This window comes from Hylobates moloch, unplaced genomic scaffold (assembly GCF_009828535.3).
Source record: "Hylobates moloch isolate HMO894 unplaced genomic scaffold, HMol_V3 SCAFFOLD_26, whole genome shotgun sequence".
Classification (NCBI taxonomy): domain Eukaryota; kingdom Metazoa; phylum Chordata; class Mammalia; order Primates; family Hylobatidae; genus Hylobates; species Hylobates moloch.
This window is the reverse complement of record NW_026652301.1, coordinates 3,532,533-3,555,716: the sequence shown is the minus strand read 5'-3', so window position 1 is coordinate 3,555,716 and position 23,184 is coordinate 3,532,533. Positions and strand designations below refer to the sequence as shown.

General features: G+C 35.9%; 1 protein-coding gene across 7 annotated transcripts in view; it reads right to left on the bottom strand.

Annotated features, from left to right (window-relative positions):
- Positions 1–23,184, bottom strand: part of LOC116463130 (laforin) — a 358,409-nt gene that overhangs the window by 297,069 nt on the left and 38,156 nt on the right. For all 7 annotated transcript variants that reach the window (XR_009211981.1, XR_009211982.1, XR_009211980.1 and 4 more), the window contains exon 2: positions 17,069–17,243. Coding sequence is in view for 4 of the 7 variants with exons in the window: in XM_058434463.1 (XP_058290446.1) it covers positions 17,069–17,243 (175 nt within the window). In the remaining 3 variants the exon portion in view is untranslated. The remainder of the gene's footprint in view (positions 1–17,068; positions 17,244–23,184) is intronic.

Sequence of the window (23,184 nt, the reverse complement as noted above, 5' to 3'; positions counted from 1 at the left end):
TAAAGTCCTGTCAGGGGGATCAGACATCACTTGGGGATAGTGGAAAATGAGGAACCTGATCAGATATCAAGGATGGGGTTCTTGCTAAATTGACTTAGCTAGGTTCTTTGCTAAAAATGGATTTTACAAGGAAAATGGGTTCTTTGCTAAAAATGGATTTTACAAGGAAAATGCTTATACAGGCCCTTTTACAGATGGTCTAGGAGGAGGTTCAGGGACCTGACTAAAGTTTGGCCAAGCGAAAAATTGCTGTCAAAATACAATCTTAAGACCTTGAAGAGGTCAACATTTAAATAAATTTCATTGGTGACTTCCTATTTAATGCAACTATGGGTCTGAGCTTCGAGATTTTACACATTAAGTTTCCATAAAACTTAGCATGAGGAGTCATACCTAATATAATTAGGTTGGAATAGCAGTAAAAAAAAAAAAAATGTGACATACTCTATACTGTAAAATCCTCTCATAAAATGCCTTTCTCTAACATCAAGTGCCTATTCCTAATGGGGTATCCAGTAAACATGTCCAAGTAGGGGGTATAGCAATGGAAATGATAGCAAATAAATTAAGATTAATAATAATTGCCTCAGTAAAGCTAAACAGGCCAAAGAAGTCTTACAGAAGAAAGGGGTGTTGGGACAGGATCTGCAACCTAAGAAAAAAAGGATAATGAGACAAGCAATTAATATAATGGTCAAGATAATAAGATGGAGAAGGACAATGAGGTGAGTTAAACTACAAGGCAAATGACTGAATAAATATATCTTTTTAAAAAATGGCATGAAGGTGCTGGCAGAGAAAAAAAGGTTTCAGGTCCTTTTTAGAATTAATTCAATTTATCTAGACTTATATGGAATATATAAGCTTTAAAATTTGATTACTGAAAATAGGCATTTTTTTTGGCATTCATTTGTATCCATATTTATGTTTTGGTCAGAAACTGATGATAGACTACTCTGGGGCAAGAAAGTAGAGACCCTGTCTTGTGAAGATACAATAATTAAGAGGCAGATGGAGGAGAATCTGGGAATGGCAGCTCTGCTACTTATTGGCTGCTATGATCCCAGAGCAGTACCTCCATGGCTTTCGTTCCCACTTTGTTCATCTATAGCACAAGGGGACACTGTGTAAGATGTCTTTTCCCTCGTAGTCAGAAGTGGCTAAGGGTTATAAAGCATTATTTGGTTTTACTTGCCCAGTATATTATTTGTAAAATATCTAAAATCTACTTCCTATTTTGATCAGTGTGGATCCCAGAGTCCTGCTACAGGACCATCAAACACACCGTATGGTCTGTGGATAGAAAATAATTCTTTCATTATGCAAGGGAGAGCCTGTACAAGTAGATGTTATCAGTGTGTACATGTGTGTACATGCATGTGTGTACATATGAGTGAGTGTGTGAGTAGGTCTGTGTGTTGATACACCCAGTATTTTTTTAGTGTAATGTTTATACCTACTAATGAATTAAGCTGATATTTTCATCACTATTGATTCATTTATCAGGAACAATTAGTCTTCATGACATCCAAAGAGAAAAATTAAAAGGACTTAGAAAAAGGAAGACAGGAAAGGCATTTTACGACTTATCAAAACAAGATAATAAAGAGTTCATGTTTCAAAAAAAGTCTGTGAACAGAAAAGTTATAATAGGGCCTTTATGATACAGAAATAGGCAACAGCAACATTAATTCTAATACATAGTAAGTAATATGTGCATTTTGACTACTGGTTTTTAACTGAACCCTCCTCCAAGGGTTTGATAATCCTTCCTGTCTGTTCCGCAAAAGAGGAGACTATGATCTAAGAAACAAATCATTTGAAGCCAATTTAAATAATCATAATCAATGAATGGCAAAGTGACCATAATACACCTTCTGAAAACAAGATATAAATATTCCCTGATGTGTTCACTGACCCTAATATAATCAGCTGGGCTTCCTGAAGTGGACTTCCATAATGGTTCGCATAATAGATTTAATTCTAGCACTGAAAAACATCATATAAAATTTCCAGTCTGCCAAGCTTCCACTTTAGCATGTTACTTAGACTTCTTTCTGATCTGGCTAGCATCACATAGAAAACCCTGGAAAAAGGCTAGCCGAGCTTGTCAAAAATATTCTGTCTTCTGTATTTGTTATAAGAAAGAATAACTCTTCTTTGGTTGTCATGGCCACTGTCATATTGGAATTGGGAGAGTTTTATAAAAATTAAAATTCATGAGTCAGTACATTTATATTCCATTAGTCACCCAGTCCATGTATCTCATTCAAACCTAAATCTTCTCTCTCTTCTCATTATCGTCTGATGACCTTGCTTCCTATTTCACTGAGAAAAGAGCCATCAAAAACCAAACTTCCACATGCTCTCACTGCTGCTTCAACCTACTGGATCCATGCTCAAGTTCTCTGCCTTCCTCCCAGGACCAGAGATGAATCGTTTATTCTCCCGATTCAGTTCACTCTTGCTTACACACAGATTTTGCTCCTACAGTTCTCTCCTTTATCTTCTTAATCATTAATTTTTCTCTACTCTCTGGGATAACGTTTATTAACATGAAAATATTCTGCTATGGCTCCCACCTTATAAATTTCCTTCCCCTTTCTAACCTTCCCTCATTGCTCTGCTCTCTTTTGTAGTAAAATTCTATATTTTATAGTAAAACCACCATATCTTACCCACATCATTCATGACTTATAATAAATCCAGTTTGCTTAATTTATATGATAAAATCATTATCTTTCTTACCACCATTCCTATGATACAACCTGAGATCTAGCAGTCAAGCTTTCTCCTTTCCAATCTTCCTTTTATTCACCACTGGTCAAGACATTTCCATCACCATTTAAACAACAATGCTGCTGATAATACACGAGGGAGCACAAAAATCCAGCTGCTTCCTTTACAACTGTACTGATTCCAGAACAGCATGATCTCCCAAAACTGATGTATTTCTTCATACACTTTAGCTGATAGGTTCTAAATGACTCTTAAGAAACAAGAATTAAGGGGCTATGCTTACACTAGGCCCTACTACCATTAAGAAGCTACTGTCTAACACTAATATTCTTTGATATGGTGTTGAAAATAAATCATCCTAATATAATGACATATATGAGATAAAATATATATTTTGCTTAATATATTTAAATATATTTCTCATATATAAAAATATATTTTGAAAACATAAGAAAAAGAGGATATCTGACAATTAATTTGACCATATGAACAGCATTATTCACAGAGAAAAAAGGTACTCTTAGAGAACTCTCACACACCCAGTTGATACTCAATAAAAATCATTCCCCAGTCAGAAGAATTCAACAAGAAGGAGAAGCTTGTTGTTTTCCTTTCCTACTGACATGAACAATTGTAATCTTGGTCTTAAGATTTAAAAGAATCTCAAATCATTGAATCAGATGGAAATGCCAATTGAAATGAGTTTCTATCTTTGCCCAGTAATGTCTTGACTGTGAACTACAGAATTAGGTCCCATTGCACACCAAATTCTGTGGCTATTCTCTGCTTACTCCAAAAGAGATTCTTGTCGAAGTTTGATTTATAAATGTGAGCAAAGTAAAAAAAAATCTTATCATTATACAGGAAGCATATACATACTTATTAAAAATCATTTATATACTGGCTATAAAATATGTGTATTTCGAAATATAGCTGCTGTAGAGTTGGACTCTTGAGTTGAATGTACGTCTTGAGCTACGAAAATGAGGGAAAGCACCACCTTGAGGCAGAACTGGAATTCAAGCCTTTGGTCCCTGGATCTGAAAGCAGAGAAGCTGATATGGAGTATAGTCATTGTGAGTCAATATTACATGTTGGCAAAATGTGATATAGGCCTTAGCTTTTGAAATTAACATTGACATTAATCAGGTGTTAACCTTGATTATTTCCAGAACTATACTTTTAATAGTCATCTAGTTCAACCAGCTCACTTTGCAAATTAAGAAATTAAAATTTCTAGAACTGTTACAGGATTGTTCCAAGGTTACCCATGAGTAAATGAGAGAGCTGGGGCTAGAACCCTAGCTCCTTACTCTGTCTCCAAAGTAATTAATTTCATTCATTAAAAAGAATGCCAGATAAAATAGTATTTTTAAATGTGCAAAATTATTGTTCTACAGTGTGTAAAACAATTTTGAGTTTCAAAAATTACTGTATAGAATTTCTTTCTGAGCCAAAGAAGGTGAAAGTATAAACATGCTTTTACAATACATTTTCTAAACTGTAACATTTTTGAAAGAGTGTGAAGTGTGATGTTCATAAAATCTAATTTATGCCTCTTGAAGTGTATTTAATTGGCAATAAGCCTTTTCAAGGAACAGAAATTACAGTCCTTAACCACTAACATCTCATTAAGTTAGTTATATGTGTCCTTTAATGCAAATATCCATTCTTTTGCATGAAAAATAATTCTATTGAAGAGGGTGGTGTAGTTTGGTCCTAACTATAGCCTGAATATAAAAATGCACATTGATTTTTAAAATCTCATTCTAGCATGAAAGAATCTTACCTGGGCCAAAGAAACAGGGTACAAGCTAAATGTGGATTTAATATTTATTGAGCTACTTACCAAGCTTTATATTTTATTTCCGTTTATTTTATTGCACACAAATTGATTCCATACATCTAGAATCTTTCACCAAATTCTTGACTCTTTCCCCAAATCCCTTTAAAACACAGGACCCTAAGGTCACAGAAATGAAAAGACGGTAACAAAATTATGGAAGTTGGAAAGCAATTGGTTAATTGTTGAAAAATTTAACAGAGCTACAACAAACAACAAAGTCCTAATGCCAGCAGTAGGGAATGGTGAGAACCAACTAGAATGATACTACAGAATCTCCAACAGGCTCAGAAATGGATACCACCAGATACTTTTAGATATGAGAAAAAGAAATAAGAACTAGTTGAAAGCCTGTTTAAGAAGCAGCCAGATGACAGATTCACTTTTACACTCTCCTCAGCTGGGAAACTTTCCCTCCCCAGTCCTGGCAACAGACGAGGTTTATTCTCTTGAAAAGGTTAAAGAAGTCTCTGGACTGGGGGAACCCCGGCACAAGGAAGAAACACCACAATAAAAACAGAGGAATTAAGTGTATTACGTACATTGGAAGCAGAGATCCCCTCAGTCAGCCTCCTACTCTCAGGTCCCAGTACAGACCTTCACCCTCCAGGCAGGAGTTTGGCAAAGCCTTGTCTAGGAAAAAAAAGTAGTACAGAAGGAAAGATCTAAAGACCTCATATCAGAGGTTTCCCATCTAAATAGGGCAGTCAGATCATGTAGTCACACACCCATCCATATACTCAGAGTCTCTAATCTGTGCTTTTGTCTCCCACACTTAAAGAGAAGCAAAGAACTAAGAATGTCCAGGTACCAGAGGAAACCCTTTAATGTGAGCTATTGAGACAAACTGAAGAGAAAAAAATACATTAAAACAATTTGGAACACACAAAAACAATGTCAGGGAAAGAAATTTGCTTTTAAAATAAAAAAAAAATTGTTTGCTGTCTCCCTAGAAATAATCTAACCATGATAAAAACAGAATAATATTTTTAAAACACTCAAACTTATTTTCCTTGAAAAGAAATAATAGCAGAAATACAAAACTAAATAGGAGTGTGGGATGATAAACTTAAGAAAAATATCTTTAGGAATCCATTCAAAGATGGCCGAATAGGAAACACTCCGGTCTGCAGCTCCCAGCGTGATCGACACAGAAGATGGGTGATTTCTGCATTTCCAACTGAAGTACCTGGTTCATCTCACTGGGACTGGTTGGACAGTGGGTGCAGCCCACGGAGGGTGAGCCAAAGCAGAGCGGTGCATCACCTCACTCGGGAAGTGCAAGGGGTAGGGGGATTTCCCTTTCCTAGCCAAGGGAAGCTATGACAGACTGTACCTGGAAAAATGGGACACTTTCACCCAAATACTGCACTTTTCCCATGGTCTTAACAACCAGCAGACAATGAGATTCTCTCCCGTGCCTGGCTCGGCGGGTCCCACGCCCACGGAGCCTTGTTGACTGATGGTGTAGCAGTCTGAGATCAACCTGAGAGGCTGCAGCCTGGTGGCGGGAGGGGGGCATCTGCTATTGCTGAGGCTTCAGTAGGTAAACAAAGCGGCCAGGAAGCTCGAACTGGACGGAGCCCACTGCAGCTCAGCAAGACCTACTGCCTCTATAGACTCCACCTCTGTGGGCAGGACATAGCTGAAAAAAAGGCAGCAGAAACTTTGCAGACTTAAACATCCCTGTCTGACAGCTCTGAAGACAGCAGTGCTTCTCCCAGCAGTGGTTCTCCCAGTGTTTGAGCACTGAGAATGAACAGACTGCCTCCTCAAGTGGGTCCCCGACCCCCGTGTAGTCTAACGGGGAGACATCTACCAGTAGGGGCCAACAGACACCTCATATAGGCAGGTGCCCCTCTGGGACGAAGCTACCAGAGGAAAGATTAGGCAGCAATATTTGCTGTTCTGCAATATTTGCTATTCTGCAGCCTCTACTGGTGATATCCAGGCAAATAGGTCTGGAGTGGACCTGAAGCAAACTCCAAGAGACCTGCAGCTGAGGGACCTAACTGTTAGAAGGAAAATGAACAAATAGAAAGAAATAGCATCAACATCAACAAAAAGGACATCTACACCAAAACCCCACCTGTAGGTCTGTAGAACCAAAGGTAGATAAAACCACAAAGATGGAGAGAAACCAGAGGAGAAAAGTTAAAAATTCTAAAAACCAGAGCATCTCTTCTCCTCCAAAGGACTGCAGTTCCTTGGGGGCAATGGAACAAAGCTGGACAGAGAATGACTTTGACAAGTTGACAGAGAAGAAGGCTTTAGAAGGTCAGTAATAACAAATTTGTCCGAGCTAAAGGAACATTTCCTAACCCATCAGAAGGAAGCTAAAAACCTTGAAAAAAGGTTAGACAAATGGCTAACTAATAAACAGTGTAGAGAAGACCTAAAATGACCTGACGGAGCTGAAAACCATGGCACAAGAACCTTGTGACACATGCACAAGCTTCTATAGCCAATTTGATCAAGTGGAAGAAAGGATATTAGTGACTGAAGATCAAATTAATGAAATAAAGTGAGAAGACAAGATTAGAGAAAAAAGAGTAAAAAGAAACAAACAAAGCTTCTGAGAAATATGGCACTATGTGAAAAGACCAAAGCTACATTTGATTGGTGTACCTGAAAGTGACGGGGAGAATGGAACCAAGTTGGAAAACACTCTTCAGGATATTACCCAGGAGAACTTCCCCAATCTAGCAAGGCAGGCCAACATTCAAATTCAGGAAATACAGAGAACACCACGAAGATACTCCTCAAGAAGAGCAACCACAAGACACATAATTGTCAGATTCACCAAGGTTGAAATGAAGAAAAAAATGTTAAAGGCAGCCAGAGAGAAAGGTCAGGTTACCCACAAAAGGAAACCCATCAGACTAAGAGCAGATCTCTCTGCAGAAACCCTACAAGCCAGAAGAGAGTGGGGGCCAATATTCAACATTGTTAAAGAAAATAATTTTCAACCCAGAATTCCATTTCCACCCAAACTAAGCTTCATAAGTGAAGGAGAAATAAAATCATTTACAGACAAGCAAATGCTGACAGATTTTGTCATCACCAGGCCTGCCTTACAAGATCTCCTGAAGGAAGCACTAAACATGGAAAGGAACAACCGTTACCAGCCACTGCAAAAACATACCAAATAGTAAAGACCATCGATGCTATGAAGAAACTGCATCAATTAATGGGCAAAATAACCAGCTAACATCATAATGACAGGATCAAATTCACACATAACAGTATTAACCTTAAATGTAAATGGGCTAAACGCCCCAATTAAAAGACACAAACTGGCAAATTAGATAACAGACTGGTAAATTAGATAAAGAGTCAAGACTCATCAGTGTGCTGTATTCAGGAGACCCATCTCATGCGCAGAGATACACATAGCCTCAAAATAAAGGGATGGAGGAAGATCTACCAAGTAAATGGAAAGCAAAAAAAAGCAGGGGTTGCAATCCTAGTCTCCAATAAAACAGACTTTAAACTAACAAAGATTAAAAGAGACAAAGAAGGCCATTATATAATGGTAAAGGGATCAATTCAACAAGAAGAACTAACTATCCTAAATATATATGCACCCAATACAGGAGCACCCAGATTCATAAAGCAAGTCCTTAGAGACCTACAAAGAGACATAGACTCCCAAACAATAATAATGGGAGACTTTAACACCCCATGTTCAATATTAGACAGATCAACGAAACAGAAGGTGAACAAGGATATCCAGAACTTGAACTCACCTCTGCACCAAGCAGACCTAATAGACATCTACAGAACTTTTCACCCAAAATCAACAGAATATACATTCTTCTCAGCACCACATCGCACTTATTCTAAAATTGACCACATAATTGGAAGTAAAGCATTCCTCAGCAAATGTAAAAGAACAGAAATCACAACAAATTGTCTCTCAGACCACAGTGAAATCAAATTAGAACTCAGGATTAAGAAACTCATTCAAAACCACACAACTACGTGGAAACTGAACAACCTGCTCCTGAATGACTACTGGGTAAATAATGAAATGAAGGCAGAAATAAAGATGTTCTTTGAAACCAATGAAAACAAAGACACAACATACCAGAATCTCTGGGACACATTTAAAGCAGTGTGTAGAGGGAAATTTATAGCACTAAATGCCCATAAGAGACACCCTAACATCACAATTAAAAGAACTGTAGAAGCAAGAGCAAACAAATTCAAAAGGTAGCAGAAGGCAAGAAATAACTAAGATCAGAGCAGAACTGAAGGAGATAGAGACACATAAAACCCTTCAAAAAAATCAATGAATCCAGGAGCTGGTTTTTTGAAAAGATCAACAAAATTGATAGGCCGCTAGCAAAACAAAGAAGAAAAGAGAGAAGAATCAAATAGACGCAATAAAAAAAATGATAAAGAAGATCTCACCACCAATCCCACAAAAATACAAACTACCATCAGAGAATACTATACACCTCTATCCAAATAAACTAGAAAATCAAGAAGAAATGGATAAATTTCTGGACACATACATCCTCCCAAGATTAAACCAGGAAGAAGTTGAATCACTGAATAGACCAATAACAGATTCTGAAATTGAGGCAATAATTGATAGCATACCAACCAAAAAACATCCAGGACCAAAAAACATCACAGCCGAATTCTACGACAGGTACAAAGAGGAGCTGGTATCATTCCTTCTGAAACTATTCCAATCAATATAAAAAGAGGGACTCCTCCATAACTCATTTTATGAGGCTAGCATCATCCTGATACCAAAGCCTGGCAGAGACAGAACAAAAAAAAGAGAATTTTAGACCAATATCCCTGATGAACATCGATGCAAAAATCCTCAGTAAAATACTGGCAAACCAAATCCAGCAGCACATTAAAAAAGCTTATCCTCCACAATCAAGTCGGCTTCATCCCTGGGATGCAAGGCTCATTCAACATATGCAAATCAATAAATGTAATCCATCACATAAACAGAACCAATGACAAAAACCACATGATTATCTCAACAGAAGCAGAAAATGCCTTCGACAAATTCAACAGCCCTTCATGCTAAAAACTCTCAATAAACTAGGGATTGATGGAACATATCTCAAAATAATAAGAGCTATTTATGAAAAACCCACAGCCAATATCATACTGAATGGGCAAAAATTTGAAGCATTCCTTTTGAAAACCAGCACAAGACAAGGATGCCCTCTCTCACCACTCCTATTCAACATAGTGTTGGAAGTTCTGTCCAGGGCAATCAGGCAAGAGAAAGAAATAAAGGGTATTCAATTAGGAAAAGAGGAAGTCAAATTGTCCCTGTTTGTAGATGACATGATTGTATATTTAGAAAACCCTATCATCTTAGCCCAAATCTCTTTAAGCTGATAAGCAACTTCAGCAAAGTCTCAGGATACAAAATCAAAGTGCAAAAATCACAAGAATTCCTATACACCAATAATAGACAAACAGCCAAATTGTGAGTGAACTCCCATTCACAATTGCTACAAAAAGAATAAAATATGTAGGAATCTAACTTACAAGGGATGTGAAGGACCTCTTTAAGGAGAACTACAAACCACTGCTCAACAAAATAAAAGGGGACACAAACAAATGGAAGACCATTCCATGCTCATGGATAGGAAGAATCAATATCGTGAAAACGGCCATATGGCCTCAGGTAATTTATAGATTAAATGCCATCCCCATCAAGCTACCAATGACTTTCTTCACAGAATTAGAAAAAACTACTTTAAAGTTTATATGGAACCAAAAAAGAGCCTGCATTGCCATGACAATCCTAAGCAAAAAGACCAAAGCTTGAGGCATCATGCTACCTGACTTCAAACTATACTACAAGGCTACAGTAACCAAAACAGTATGGTACTGGTACCAAAACAGATTTATAGACTAATGGAACACAACAGAGGCTTCAGAAATAACACTGCACTTCTACAACCATCTGATCATTGACAAACCTGACAAAAACAAGAAATGGGGGAAGGATTCCCTATTTAATAAATGGTGCTGGGAAAACTGGCTAGCCATATGTCGAAAGTTGAAACCGGATCCCTTCCTTACACATTGACTTATATGTTAGACCTAAAACCATAAAAACCCTAGAAGAAAACCTAGGCAATACCATTCAGGACATAGGCATGTGCAAGGACTTCATGATGACAACACCAAAAGCAATGGCAACAAAAGCCAAAATTGACAAATGGGATCTAATTAAACTAAAGAGCTTCTGCACAGCAAAAGAAACTACCATCAGAGTGAACAGGCAACCTACAGAATGGGAGAAAATTTTTGCAATCTACCTATCTGACAAAGGTCTAATATCCAGAATCTACAAAGAACTTAAACAAATTTACAAGAAAAAAATGGACAACCCCATCAAAAAGTGGGCAAAGCATATGAACAGACACTTCTCAAAAGAAGACATTTACACAGCCAACAGACACATGAAAAAATGTTCATCATCCCTGGTCATCAGAGAAATACAAATCAAAACCACAATGAGATACCATCTCACTCCAGTTAGAATGGTGATCATTAAAAAGTCAAGAAACAGATGCTGGAGAGGATGTGGAGAAATAGGAATGCTTTTACACTGTTGGTGGGAGTGTACATTAGTTCAACCATTGTGGAAGACAGTGTGGCAATTCCTCGAGGATCTAGAACTAGAAATACCATTTCACCCAGTGATCCTATTACTGGGTATACACCCAAAGGATTATAAATCATGCTACTATAAAGACACATGCACAGGTATGTTTATTGCGGCATTATTCGCAATAGCAAACACTTGGAACCAACCCAAATGTCCATCAATGATAGACTGGATTAAGAAAATGTGGCACATATACACCATGGAATACTGTGCAGCCATAACAAAGGATGAGTTCATGTCCTTTGCAGTGACATGGATGAATCTGGAAACCATCATTCTCAGCAAACTATCACAAGGACAGAAAACCATGTTTTCTGTGAACTGCATGTTCACATTCATAGGTGAGAATTGCACAATGAGAACACTTGGACACAGGGTGGGGAACATCACACACTGGGGCCTGTCAAGGGGTGGGATACTGGGGGAGGGATAGCATTAGAAGAAATACCTAATATAAATGATGAGTTGATGGGTGCAGCAAACCAACATGGCACATGTATACCTATGTAACAAACCCGCATGTTGTGCACATGTACCCTAGAACTTAAAGTATAATAATAAAAAACAAAAAAAGGAGAAGAAAAATATATTTAAAAATTAAAAAAAAGAAATGCAAAATACAAAAGACAAGAAAATTGAAAACTCAGGCCAGAGATCCAGTATTTCAGTAATAGGAATTCTAGAAATAAAGGGGAGGAAATTATCAAAAAAAAAACTGAAGAATTTTACTTCTTTGCAGAATTAAATTCTGCACTGAGAGCTTAGCAAAATGGATAAAATGGACCCATACCAAGACATTCATCATGGAATTTCACACTATTGGAAATGCAAAGATTCTGCAGGCTTCTTCGTTTATGGAAGTAAAAACAAAAACAAAAACATTTGAACATAAAAGATTGGAAGGCATAATGGCTTTGACTTCTCAATAGCAACCTTGAGAGCTGTAAGTTCTTCAAAGGAGATTTAAACATCTGCGAACTGTTTGGTTGTTAAATAGCATTTACATAGGCATATGAATATACATGTGGAATACTGATCTCATGAAAAGTAACGCATTACTATATTGGGAAGACTGAACAATAGGATGGATGTGGTAGAAGGAGAAGAAAAGAGAGCTAGATATTCATATTTCAAGTTGTAAAGTCAATAGATAATACCTAGATCTAAAACCAAACAGTAGTAATATAATCATATTATTTATCATTTACCTGAAGTTAAGTAGCAAATTATCAACTTAAAGAGATGAAAGTGGTTGCCTGTGGAAAGACAAAATTGGGGGAGGTTGGGTGGGGGAAAGAAGAGGCAGAAAGATTTCTTTTTCTCATAATAAAACTTGTAGATCTGATAAATTCTTTAAACACATGTTTAAAGAATTGGCATGTATACCTTGGCTAAAATCAAAAACTAAAATGTAACACATAAAACTCTCTAGATAAATCATAACATGGAATGAGTGCTAATTTCTATCAAAGGATATCTGTAGTCCCTCTATGGAGACAGGTTCTTGTCAGCTTATATATGCATCTGAATATTGAGAAGTACCAGAATGTTCTCTTTTACATGACATGTTCTCTAGGTTGCCATATGTCCTGGCATTCCCAGTGAAGTCCTATTTTTATACCCCATGTTCAGGCTAATTATGTAAAGTACCTCTTTTTACTCTCAAAGCATCCTGGTTGGAGAAAATTAGGTGGCTACCCTAATATTGTGCTCTCACACCTCTCTACATGTACACTTGCTATTTGTATTAGTCCGTTTTCATGTTGCTAATAAAGACATACCCAAGACTGGGTGACGTTTACGGGAAAGAGGTTTAATGGACTCACAGTTCCACGTGGCTCAGGAGGCCTCACAATCATGGTTGAAGGCAAAGAAGAGCAAGTCACATCTTACATGGATGGCAGCAGACAAAGAGAGTGCATGTGCAGGGAAACTCCTCCTTATAAAACCATCAGATCTCATGAGACTTATTCACTATCACGAGAACAGTATGGGAAAGACTCACCCCCATGATTCAATTACCTCCCACTAGTCCCTCCTACAACACATGGGAATTGTGGAAGCTACAATTCAAGATGAGATTTGGGTGGGACACAGCCAAACTATGTCGCTATTCTTCTTACATTGAATTCCCTTTCCCAAATGTCCTGAGTAAAAGAAGCCTTCACATTTCTGTTCAAGTTCTACGTCCTCATAAAGATTTCCTTGAATTAAAGATTTTTCCTGTCCCTTTTTATACTACATATATAACTTCATTACAGCAAATATTTAACTGTATTGCAGCTGTTTACATGTTGTCTTCCACTACAGCATAAGTTCCATGAGAGCAAGGATCATGTCTCTCCATTGTTGATGGTCCAGCACTCAACACGGGCTGCACAGAGTAATCTATACAATTCTTACTGAATGAATGAAGTTACCATTTATCTTATTATATAACATTTAATTTTTAGACATATATGTTCTAAAAAGCCTTATCCTTATAAAGGATACTGGCAATTCCATTCTGATATGATTTATCCCAACCATAAAAAAATTCTAAGCATAATTCCATTCCTAAATTCAAACTAAAGAGTGAGAGCTTGTAATTACAAATTCTTAGTTGAGTTTGAATACCTCCATTGTATAAATGCTCAAACATATAATCTACCTGTCTGTATCTATTTCAGCAGCTAAGATAAATTCACAAATAATCTTAGCATTATACATTGTCAGATGAACATGGCAAACAGATAGAATTCGATGTTTTCAATTTAATAATGAAATATATAAATGCCTTTCTGACTCTTTTCTTTTAAATTGAATTCAGATTTTCATCTTACCCAGTTTCATGTGAAGGTGAATTATGCTGGAATTTTTAAGGGGAGTTAGACTAAAACAACTGAAGGTGCATTAAAATATTCCTTTTCTATTCTAAACCACTGTCCTTTTATGCATGTAAAAATCACATGGAGACGTTGAAAAATACAGATTCCCAGGACTTGGGGTGTGTGTGTGTGTGTGTGTGTGTGTGTGTAAGTGAGTGTGTATATATTAGATTATATATTATACTCCAGGTATACATATACATGTATTATTATATTAATATATAATGTGTTATATAGTATACATACATTTTAATGTATTATTATTTATAAGAATAGATATATTTACACCTTGCAGTGGATAACAGGTTGAATTACCTGAGAATTCAGTAGGATAGAGACTTGGATTGTAAAACTAAGTTGCTTTAAAGAAAATAAAGAAACGTAAGCTTTCTTGCACAGTTGAGTATATTAACTAAGGTTCACTCTCACCTGCACATACAGCTTTGATACTGTAAGTGAAGCTGAAGAAATACTTTATTTAAAAATTAAAACATCAACTCGGAGAGCAAATTTTCTCAGAGTGAGAGGTGTACCCCACAACAGACCCTCCTTGTCTTTTCATTCAGGGTAGGGTGGAGGAAGTACACAGGTGGGTTGTCTGATTTGAGTCTGCTGAGAAAGACAGGATCTGCCCATCTGAGCACAGCTTGACCCCAACACCTCTCACAGGTACAGAGGCCAGTAATAGCAGAGGAAACTTATGACAGCCATATACAATAATCAACCTAATCTTTCACATAGTAAATATGAACAACTAATAATCATGTTACCTAAAACAATAATAACACAAAAAAGAAAGATCAAAATGAATGAAAAACAATTGATTCAGGAGGAAAAAGTATAGTTCCAGCAAGAGAAGAGAACTTAAAAATAACTCTCATTAGTATTCTAAGAAAGATTCATGAATATACTCATTCATAAACAAGAACAAACTAATATGCAAAAAGGGAATAACAGAATAAGTCCATGAAAATTAAGAATATAATTACCAAAATTAAGAAAAAAATAATCAATAGTTGAATTGGAAAAAAAGACGCCTCTCAAAATGTAAAGCAACAAAAAAGATGACAATATAAAATGTAAATCCAAGAAGTCCAACATCCATCTAAGGAGTGTCTCTAATGACAAAGAGCAAAGGCAATCAAGGAGAAGAAATAATCATACAGTGGAAAAAATCTCCAGAGCCCAAGACATGACTCTTCAGAAAAAAGGGTTCATTCAGGAAATGTGGTTCAGGATCATTTAAAAGAACCCATAAACATATCCTCATTAAATGTCAGACCATCTCAAGAGGTGTTCCTTCTTATTCTTTTCTCTGGATCTTCTGCTGCTCCTTGACTTCTAAATTGTGTGAACCAGGGCTCAATATTCTTCCTTCTTCTCTTTGTCTCTTCTATACTTCACTCATTTACTATCGTCTCATCTAGACTCAACATTTTGAATGCTATCTATGTCTTGATAACTGCCAATTTTATATCTTTATTTCCAAGTTCTCCATAAAATTCCTGACATCAAATCAATTTCATTCCTGTAATCTAACAGACATTTCAAAAAATGACTAAAGTAGAACTTTTACCTCAATCCCTACTTCAAATTGCTCATCTCCTAGTCTTCCCCATCTCAGTAAGCAGCAACACCATTAATTCATTAGCTCAGGCCATAAAACCACGAGACATGCTTAACTCTTGTCTTCCTCATTCTATGCACACAACCCATCAGCAAAGCCAACATCTACCAGAAGTTTGAAAGAAAGATGTGTTCAAGAGGACTATTAATTCCCTAAAACTATTGTGAAATTGCATTTTCTCTCTCTTTTACCCGTCAAAACTCTGTTTATATTAATTGTATCTCTCATTCAAAATAACACATTCTTAAAGAACATGAGAAGGCATCTCCTTGTGTATGGTACAAACACTGTAAGTTCTACAGTAAATAACACTTACATAATATTTTAAATGTTGGCAATTGCTTTCAAATTTTAAATAATCAAAGTGTGAAAGATATTTATATTTACTAAGTTTAATGTAAATTCTATAAGCCTTGAAATTATAAAAGTAATTTAAAAGCAGGAGTTAGTAGGTGGAAATAGGTGTGGAAAAAAATACGGGAATAAAAAAAACTCTGCTCTTACAATGTAGGAAACTAGGAGACACTATGAAAAATTGATGGGTCAAGACAGAATTTGTATGATGGTAAGTAACAATGGAACTTTTCAAAAAATGCCTGCTAGGGACTGGAGTGGGGAGCGAGGACAAGTACGAGAGATGTCAATTTCTTATGTGTAATAGAGGGGAATCGATAGCTATTTTTAAACTGGTACATTAACAAGCAACACATATGCATATTGTTTAAGATTTAGATTTAATCTCAAGAAAATCTAACCATAAAGTGATTAAAAATAATCACTTCTGATGAGCGGAAAAGGAGAAAAGGATAATGAGCCTTATGTTTTATTTAGCAACCTCCTGGTTTAGGAATTAAATGAACAAATAAATCAAAATATTAACACATAATAAAGCAGATAATCATATTCAATCTAGTCCTGTGTCTGTATTTTCACACATATTTATTTGAATAAGATTTTATAAGGAAATACCAATTTTTGTTTCACTGGTAGTCAGTAGCATAAAGGACACAAATATTAATTTAGGCTATTTTAGTGCAGTTCTTATTTTTAATCCACTACGTAAGTACAGAGATTGGTTAGCTACTATCTGGTCAAAAATATACTGATGCTAGGGTATGCATTTATTAAGGAATTCTATTTTTAAAATCCTCCATATCTAGACCCAGAAAAGCTCACACACTGATTCACTGTAATTATCTCCTCAAAGTACTACAGGCCTATAGACCCCTCCAAAGTGAGACACTGCAGTTTTGAACACAGTAAATACTTCCATTGTGCTAATGCTACCTCTTATCCTACTTCTATGCTTATAAACATAGCACTATTTTTACCTTGAATAATGCATGGCTTGGTGGCCTGCAATATTAAAATAGAAGTCTGTTGTGTGCTTCATTTCATTGGTGTGCCCAGTGGCCTCAATCCAGTGTCCTATTGGGAGACAATACACACCATCCACCAAGTTGTTTTCATTGTAAGTACAGCAACGGTCATGATGAGGTCCATTGCCTAGAACAAGAAGAAATGATAAACAGAGCAATTAAATCAGTGTTCTGTTTAAACATTCTCAAAGCAGCTGATACAAAATTAATAGCAAGAAAAAAATAAACATAAAGCTACTTAATCTACACATTTCAGTATAAACAAAAAAGACTAGAGTGAAAAACAGAACAGTAGGAATTTGTAAAGAGTTACTTAGGAAAATCAGAGTTTTTTACTCCCTTTGAATACATGGGTTATAAAAAGCATGTTAACTCTTTCAGAGCTTCATGGTACCTCTCAGTGCTCTAAGAGGCCATTATGAATCACTTTGCAGCCTGAGAAGCTCCTAAAAAAGTTTTTAAAGCTATTAATGCCCCACATTACACACTTCTATCTTTCTGGTATGCAAATTTATGAATAAAATCAGGAATAAAGTATTTTAGTATCAGCTCAACAAAAAAATGCATAATTATAGATAAATGCATTAATAAGTAATAAATGATCACATCGAATCTACTTTACAGGTAAAACAGTTATTATTATTATTTTCAAATGAGGAAAATAAGTCTCACAGAGATTAACCAGCTTGCTCAAGGTCACCAAACTAGCAGTGCGGAGCTAGTAGCAACCTGCCTCTCCTAGTCCCCCCATTTCTGGCGTCTGATGCCTTTGTGATGCTCCCTGCTGCTGTCACATGCACAAAGACACACCATCTTCCTTCCAGGGCCACGGATCAAAGGAAGCAGAGACACATCTCTAAAAATATTATTTGCTTATTTCACGATTCTGCCCAGTATCAGCTACACTAGTTGCTATGGTATGAATGTTTTTGTCCCCCCAAAATTTATATGTTGAAATCCTAACACCCAAGGTGTTGGTATTAGGAGCTGGGGCCTTTAGGAGATGATTAGGTCATAAAGAAGAACCCTCACAAATGCAATTAGCTCCCTTATAAAAGAGGGGTGAAAGAAACCCCTTGCTCTGTTCCACCATGTGAGAACACAGCAAGTCGTCGCCACCTATGAACCAGTAAGTGAGCCCTCACCAATCACTGAATCTGGTATGCCTCAGTCTTAGACCCCCCAGCCTCCAGAACTGTGAGCAATAAATTTCTATTGTTCATAAGCTAACCAACATATGGTGTTTTGTTTACAGCAGCCCAAATGGTCTTACATACTAGTAAACCTTGATTTCTATAAAAATTATAATTCATACATTACTTTTATTACCTTTTCATTATCCCATTTCAAATCATGCCTTTCTTTATACTACCTAATTATAATATACTGTAAGAAAGACATGTAAGAAAACTAAATGCATGAGTGGTTTATAGAAATAAATCACATTTGTTATGAATACAAAAATGTGATTCATTTGTTCTTTTCTCCTTGCTCTGTCTTGCAAAATGTTTAACCTAAATTTGCTTGGCATAAGATCTCAAAAAATCCTTAAATTGTTTGATGTTTCTTTGAGATATAACTCCTGCCATCAGACAGACGGTACAGGATGACTCTCTTAATAAACCATTACTGATCTTCCTAGATCAGTCTCCTCTTTTTTCTCTTAATGGATTTTTTTTCTTGACGACTACAAGGCACTGCACCACATCTCTATTAACCTTCATTTTTAATAGATAAAAACCAAACTATACTAGCAACCTCACTTCTAGAAACATATCCAACAGAAATATTAATAAGAAAAAAGAATCTCTGATGCATACAGATACATGTGTATAGTAATACTATTTTAATAGAAAATACTGTAAACCATAAGTTTTTTTCATTCTTCTACAGATATTTGTTGAGACAGGTACTGTGCTAGGTCATGTTAAGAACTCAGATATTTATCATAAGAGCAACTAAAAATTTGAAATCTTCTAAGCAGGCATGTAACATAACCAGATTTTATTTTAAGGATACCTCTCTGGCTACAGAGTAAAAAAACAATTCAAGAACAATCAGAGAGAAGCAGAGAGTCCATTTAAGAAACTACTATATTGGCCTAGGTAGTTTATGATGAAGTTTGGTCACAGACATTGAAAGGATTATGCAGATTCGGGAGGGAAAGGCCACGGGACTTGGTGATTAATTGGAAAAGGAAGGTGAAGATGAAAGGGGATCAATAATGACTCTTAAGCTTCTAGTGAAAATAATTCAATATACAGTGGTACTATTCACTGAGATGCAAAATCTGAAAGAGGCTGTAAGGAAAGATCATCTATCTAGTTCTGGCAATGTTGGGTTTGGAGTGCTCTTTAGATATCCAAAAGGAGTCATCAAAAGAGAGCTGGAGTTATTGATCTGACATTAAAACAAGAAATCTGAACTAAAAAAATAAATATATGAGTAATTTGAGTGCAAATGGTAATTGAAATAGGAACATAGACGAGTCACAAAGAAAAACAATATTAATTAAGGAAAAAAGTTCTAGAACAAAGTCTGAAAGTCTTTCAATGTTTAACAGCCAGAGAGAGAAGGATAAACTTACAAAAGATGAATAGAGAGAGGAGCTGAAAAGGAAAAGTAGGAGTGACTAAGTGAAGCAGCAGAGCATGACTGAAAGTGTAAACATAGACTACAAACTGGATATGGTACTTCTAGGAAATGGAATTGGATGGAGGGGAACTGTCACAGTCAACTGTTTTGAATTGATTGGATTAGCTACAAGGAGCGGGTGTTACTTTTTTAGTTAAATAAAACAATATCTATGGCTCCCATTGGTCAGTATAACGGACTTACAACAATTGAATTATTACCTATTAAAAATATAATTGTTGAAGAGATCAAATATTCATAAATTATAATGACCAAGAAGAATTATTTATATATCATAATGTTCATAAGAATTCTTCATTCCTAGAATGATTTCTTTAATTACTCATTTTTACACATTTATGTTTTAGGAAACATTTTTAAAAGTCTTTCATGGACAGTAACCTGAGTTATTCAAAATATGTTCTAATAGTTAAAATGTCTTTTAGAGGATGGGTTATTGTCTTTTTAATTTCACCTAATGAAATGGCAAAAATGAATAGTACAATAATTTTGGTTTTGGAGATTTCTGCATGAAGAACTATGGAATAAATGTACTTTTCCCTAGTCCTCTCACTAAGTATAATTGAAAACCCTGAAAATTATAAATAAACATAAAATAACTTTGAAAGGCAAAGAGAAAACAGACCATCCAAGGACACTGAGACCTAAGGAAAGACGTAAGTATTGAGTTCTCTGCATTTCCTTTTGCCTTATATATCCCAGACTTAGATCTGAAGAAGCCAGCAACCTGGTAACACAAGGACAGCAAAAAGAAAACATGACAAAAGTCCATTCCATCTAGCCAAATGAAAAGACAAGCCTAGCCAGACAGAAATCTATTTGATAATAACTACAATACTCCAGTCAAACCCACTGAAAAAATGTGGCCCCACACCCACTCCAGCCAGCAAATGCCAAGCATGGGTAGACTTCCACTTTTGTTTGCTAAGCTGTATTGCAGTGCCTCAACCCACTCACTATCATGGTGTCAGAGAAGGATGAGTAGGGGTCTGAAACTTTCAGCATCACCCTTGGCAATGTAGTGGAGTCCAAGTGGAAAGGTGGACTTCCACCTCCATTTGGCAGTAACGAGGTGCCCCTTCTTCCCACTGAGATCGTGTCAAAGGTGACCTAGTGGAAAGTCAAGATTTTCACCTCCTTCCCACCCCACCATCAGTGGATGCCATGTGGGAAGCAGTAACAAGGCATTCCTCCCTCTCTCAGACAGGAAGCTATCAATGGAGGCCTACTGGAGAGCTAGAACTACCACCTCACTCAGGGAGGAGTCTGTTTGGTTTGGTTATAAATGGAAACAGTGTGAAGAACCTGGGTAATAAGGTGGGACCGCCATTCTTCTGCTGGAGTGGTGTCAGAAGAATTCAGTTAAAATCGAAAGTTTACATAAGAGCTAACCTCATTATATAATACCCAAAATGTCCAGTTTTCAATAGAATGTCACCCGTTATATCAATAACCACTAAGATCTCAAACTAAATGGAAAAAAAAAAGATGCCTGATAAAGGCCAACACCAAGAGAACAATGATGTTAGAATTATGTGATAAAGATTTTAAAGCCTCAGTAACCCATTAGAACACATTTCAAATAAATGAAGAATCAGAATGTCTCAGCAATGGAATAGAAGATGAAAAGAGGAACTAAATAGTAACTTTAGAACTGAAAAACACAGTATTTGAAATTTTAAAAACTCAATAGATGGGTTTAAGAGCAATATGGAAGGGACAGAGGAAAGAATTCACAAACTTCAAGACAGAACCATGGAAATTACCCAATCTAAACAGCAAACAACAGAAAAGTAGGCTGAATTAAAAAAAAAAAAAAAAAAAACAGACCCTTAGGGACTTCTGGTATGTACTATTAACAGAAGATCTAAATATATGTAATTGGAATCTTGGAAGAAGAGGGAAAAGATACTAGGGCTTAAAAGTACCTGAGAAAATAATGCTTGAAAACCTTTCAAATTTGGCAAGAGGCAAAACCTACAAATTCAAGAAGGTGAGCAAAGCCCAAACAACATAAACCCAAAGAAATCAATACTGAGACATGACATATTTAAACTTCTGAAAACTAATGACAGAGAAAATCATAAAAGTATCCAGAGAAAAACAGCAATGTAAAGGAAAAAATATTCTAACATAAGCAGATTTCTCATCAGAAGTCACCAAAGGAAGTGTCATTTTTCAAGTGCTGTAAAAAAGAACAACTGTCAACCAAGAATCTTACTTTGTGACTATTTCCTTCAGGAAAAAAAGGGAAAATCAAAACATGCTCAATGAAGGAAAACTAAGAAAATTTTGCCAGCTGAATTACCTTAAAAATGATGAACAGAAGATGTCTAAACAAAAAGAAACTCTTCGAAAACAGGAAGAATGAGCACAGTAAACAAAAATATAAGTAAATAAGCAAACATTCTAACATTGTCTGATGTTATTCTACATGTATGTAAAGGAAATATTTAAGGCAATTATATTGCAAATGAGGAAGGGCAAAGGAATAAAAATGGAGGTAAGTTTTCTAAAACTCACTCAAACTCATAAAAGGTTGATACCAGTGAACTATGATGTCAGGTATATAATATACACAATGTGTATAGAAATTCTATGTGTAAACCAAAACAGAATTCTAAAAAAAGTTCAATTATGAACCAGACATGCCATACAATCACAAAAAAAGGACCAGAAACAAAAAATAAAATGGCAAACTTAGGCTCTAACGTACCAATAATTATGTTAAATATAAATAGTCTAAATACACCAATGAAAATACAAAAGTTGGCAGAGTAATTTTTAAGTGAATCAATTATATGCTGTCTAGAAGTAATTCACTTCAAATTATATAGGCAGGTGGAAAGTAAAAGCATAGAAAAAGATATACTACGCAAACTTTAATCAAAAAGCAGTAGTTATATTACTATTATATAAAGTATACTTCAGAGTAAAGAAAATTACGAGAGGGGAAATTATACAATGTTTAAAGTATCAATCTAACAAGAAGACACAGCAACTTTAACTGTGTATATATCAAACAGTAAGGTTGTTAAATATGTAAAGCAAAAAACTGAGAGAACTGAAAGAATTTTAAAAATCCAGAATTATAGTTTGAGACCTCAACACCTCACCCAAAACAATTGTTAGAACAATTAGACAGAAAATCAGCAAGGATATTAGAAAACTCAAGAACACCATCAACCAACACTACCTAGTTGACATTTATACAGCACCCAATATAGCAGAATGCACATGTTCACAGTACGTAAACCAAGATAGAACATATCCTGTACCATAAAACAACTTCAAATCTTTAGAAAACTTAAATCATACAAATTGTGTTTTTTGACATTAACAGAATCAAACTAGAAACCAATAATAAGTAGTTTTAGGTTTTATATTTAGGTTTTTAATCTGTTTTGTGTTAA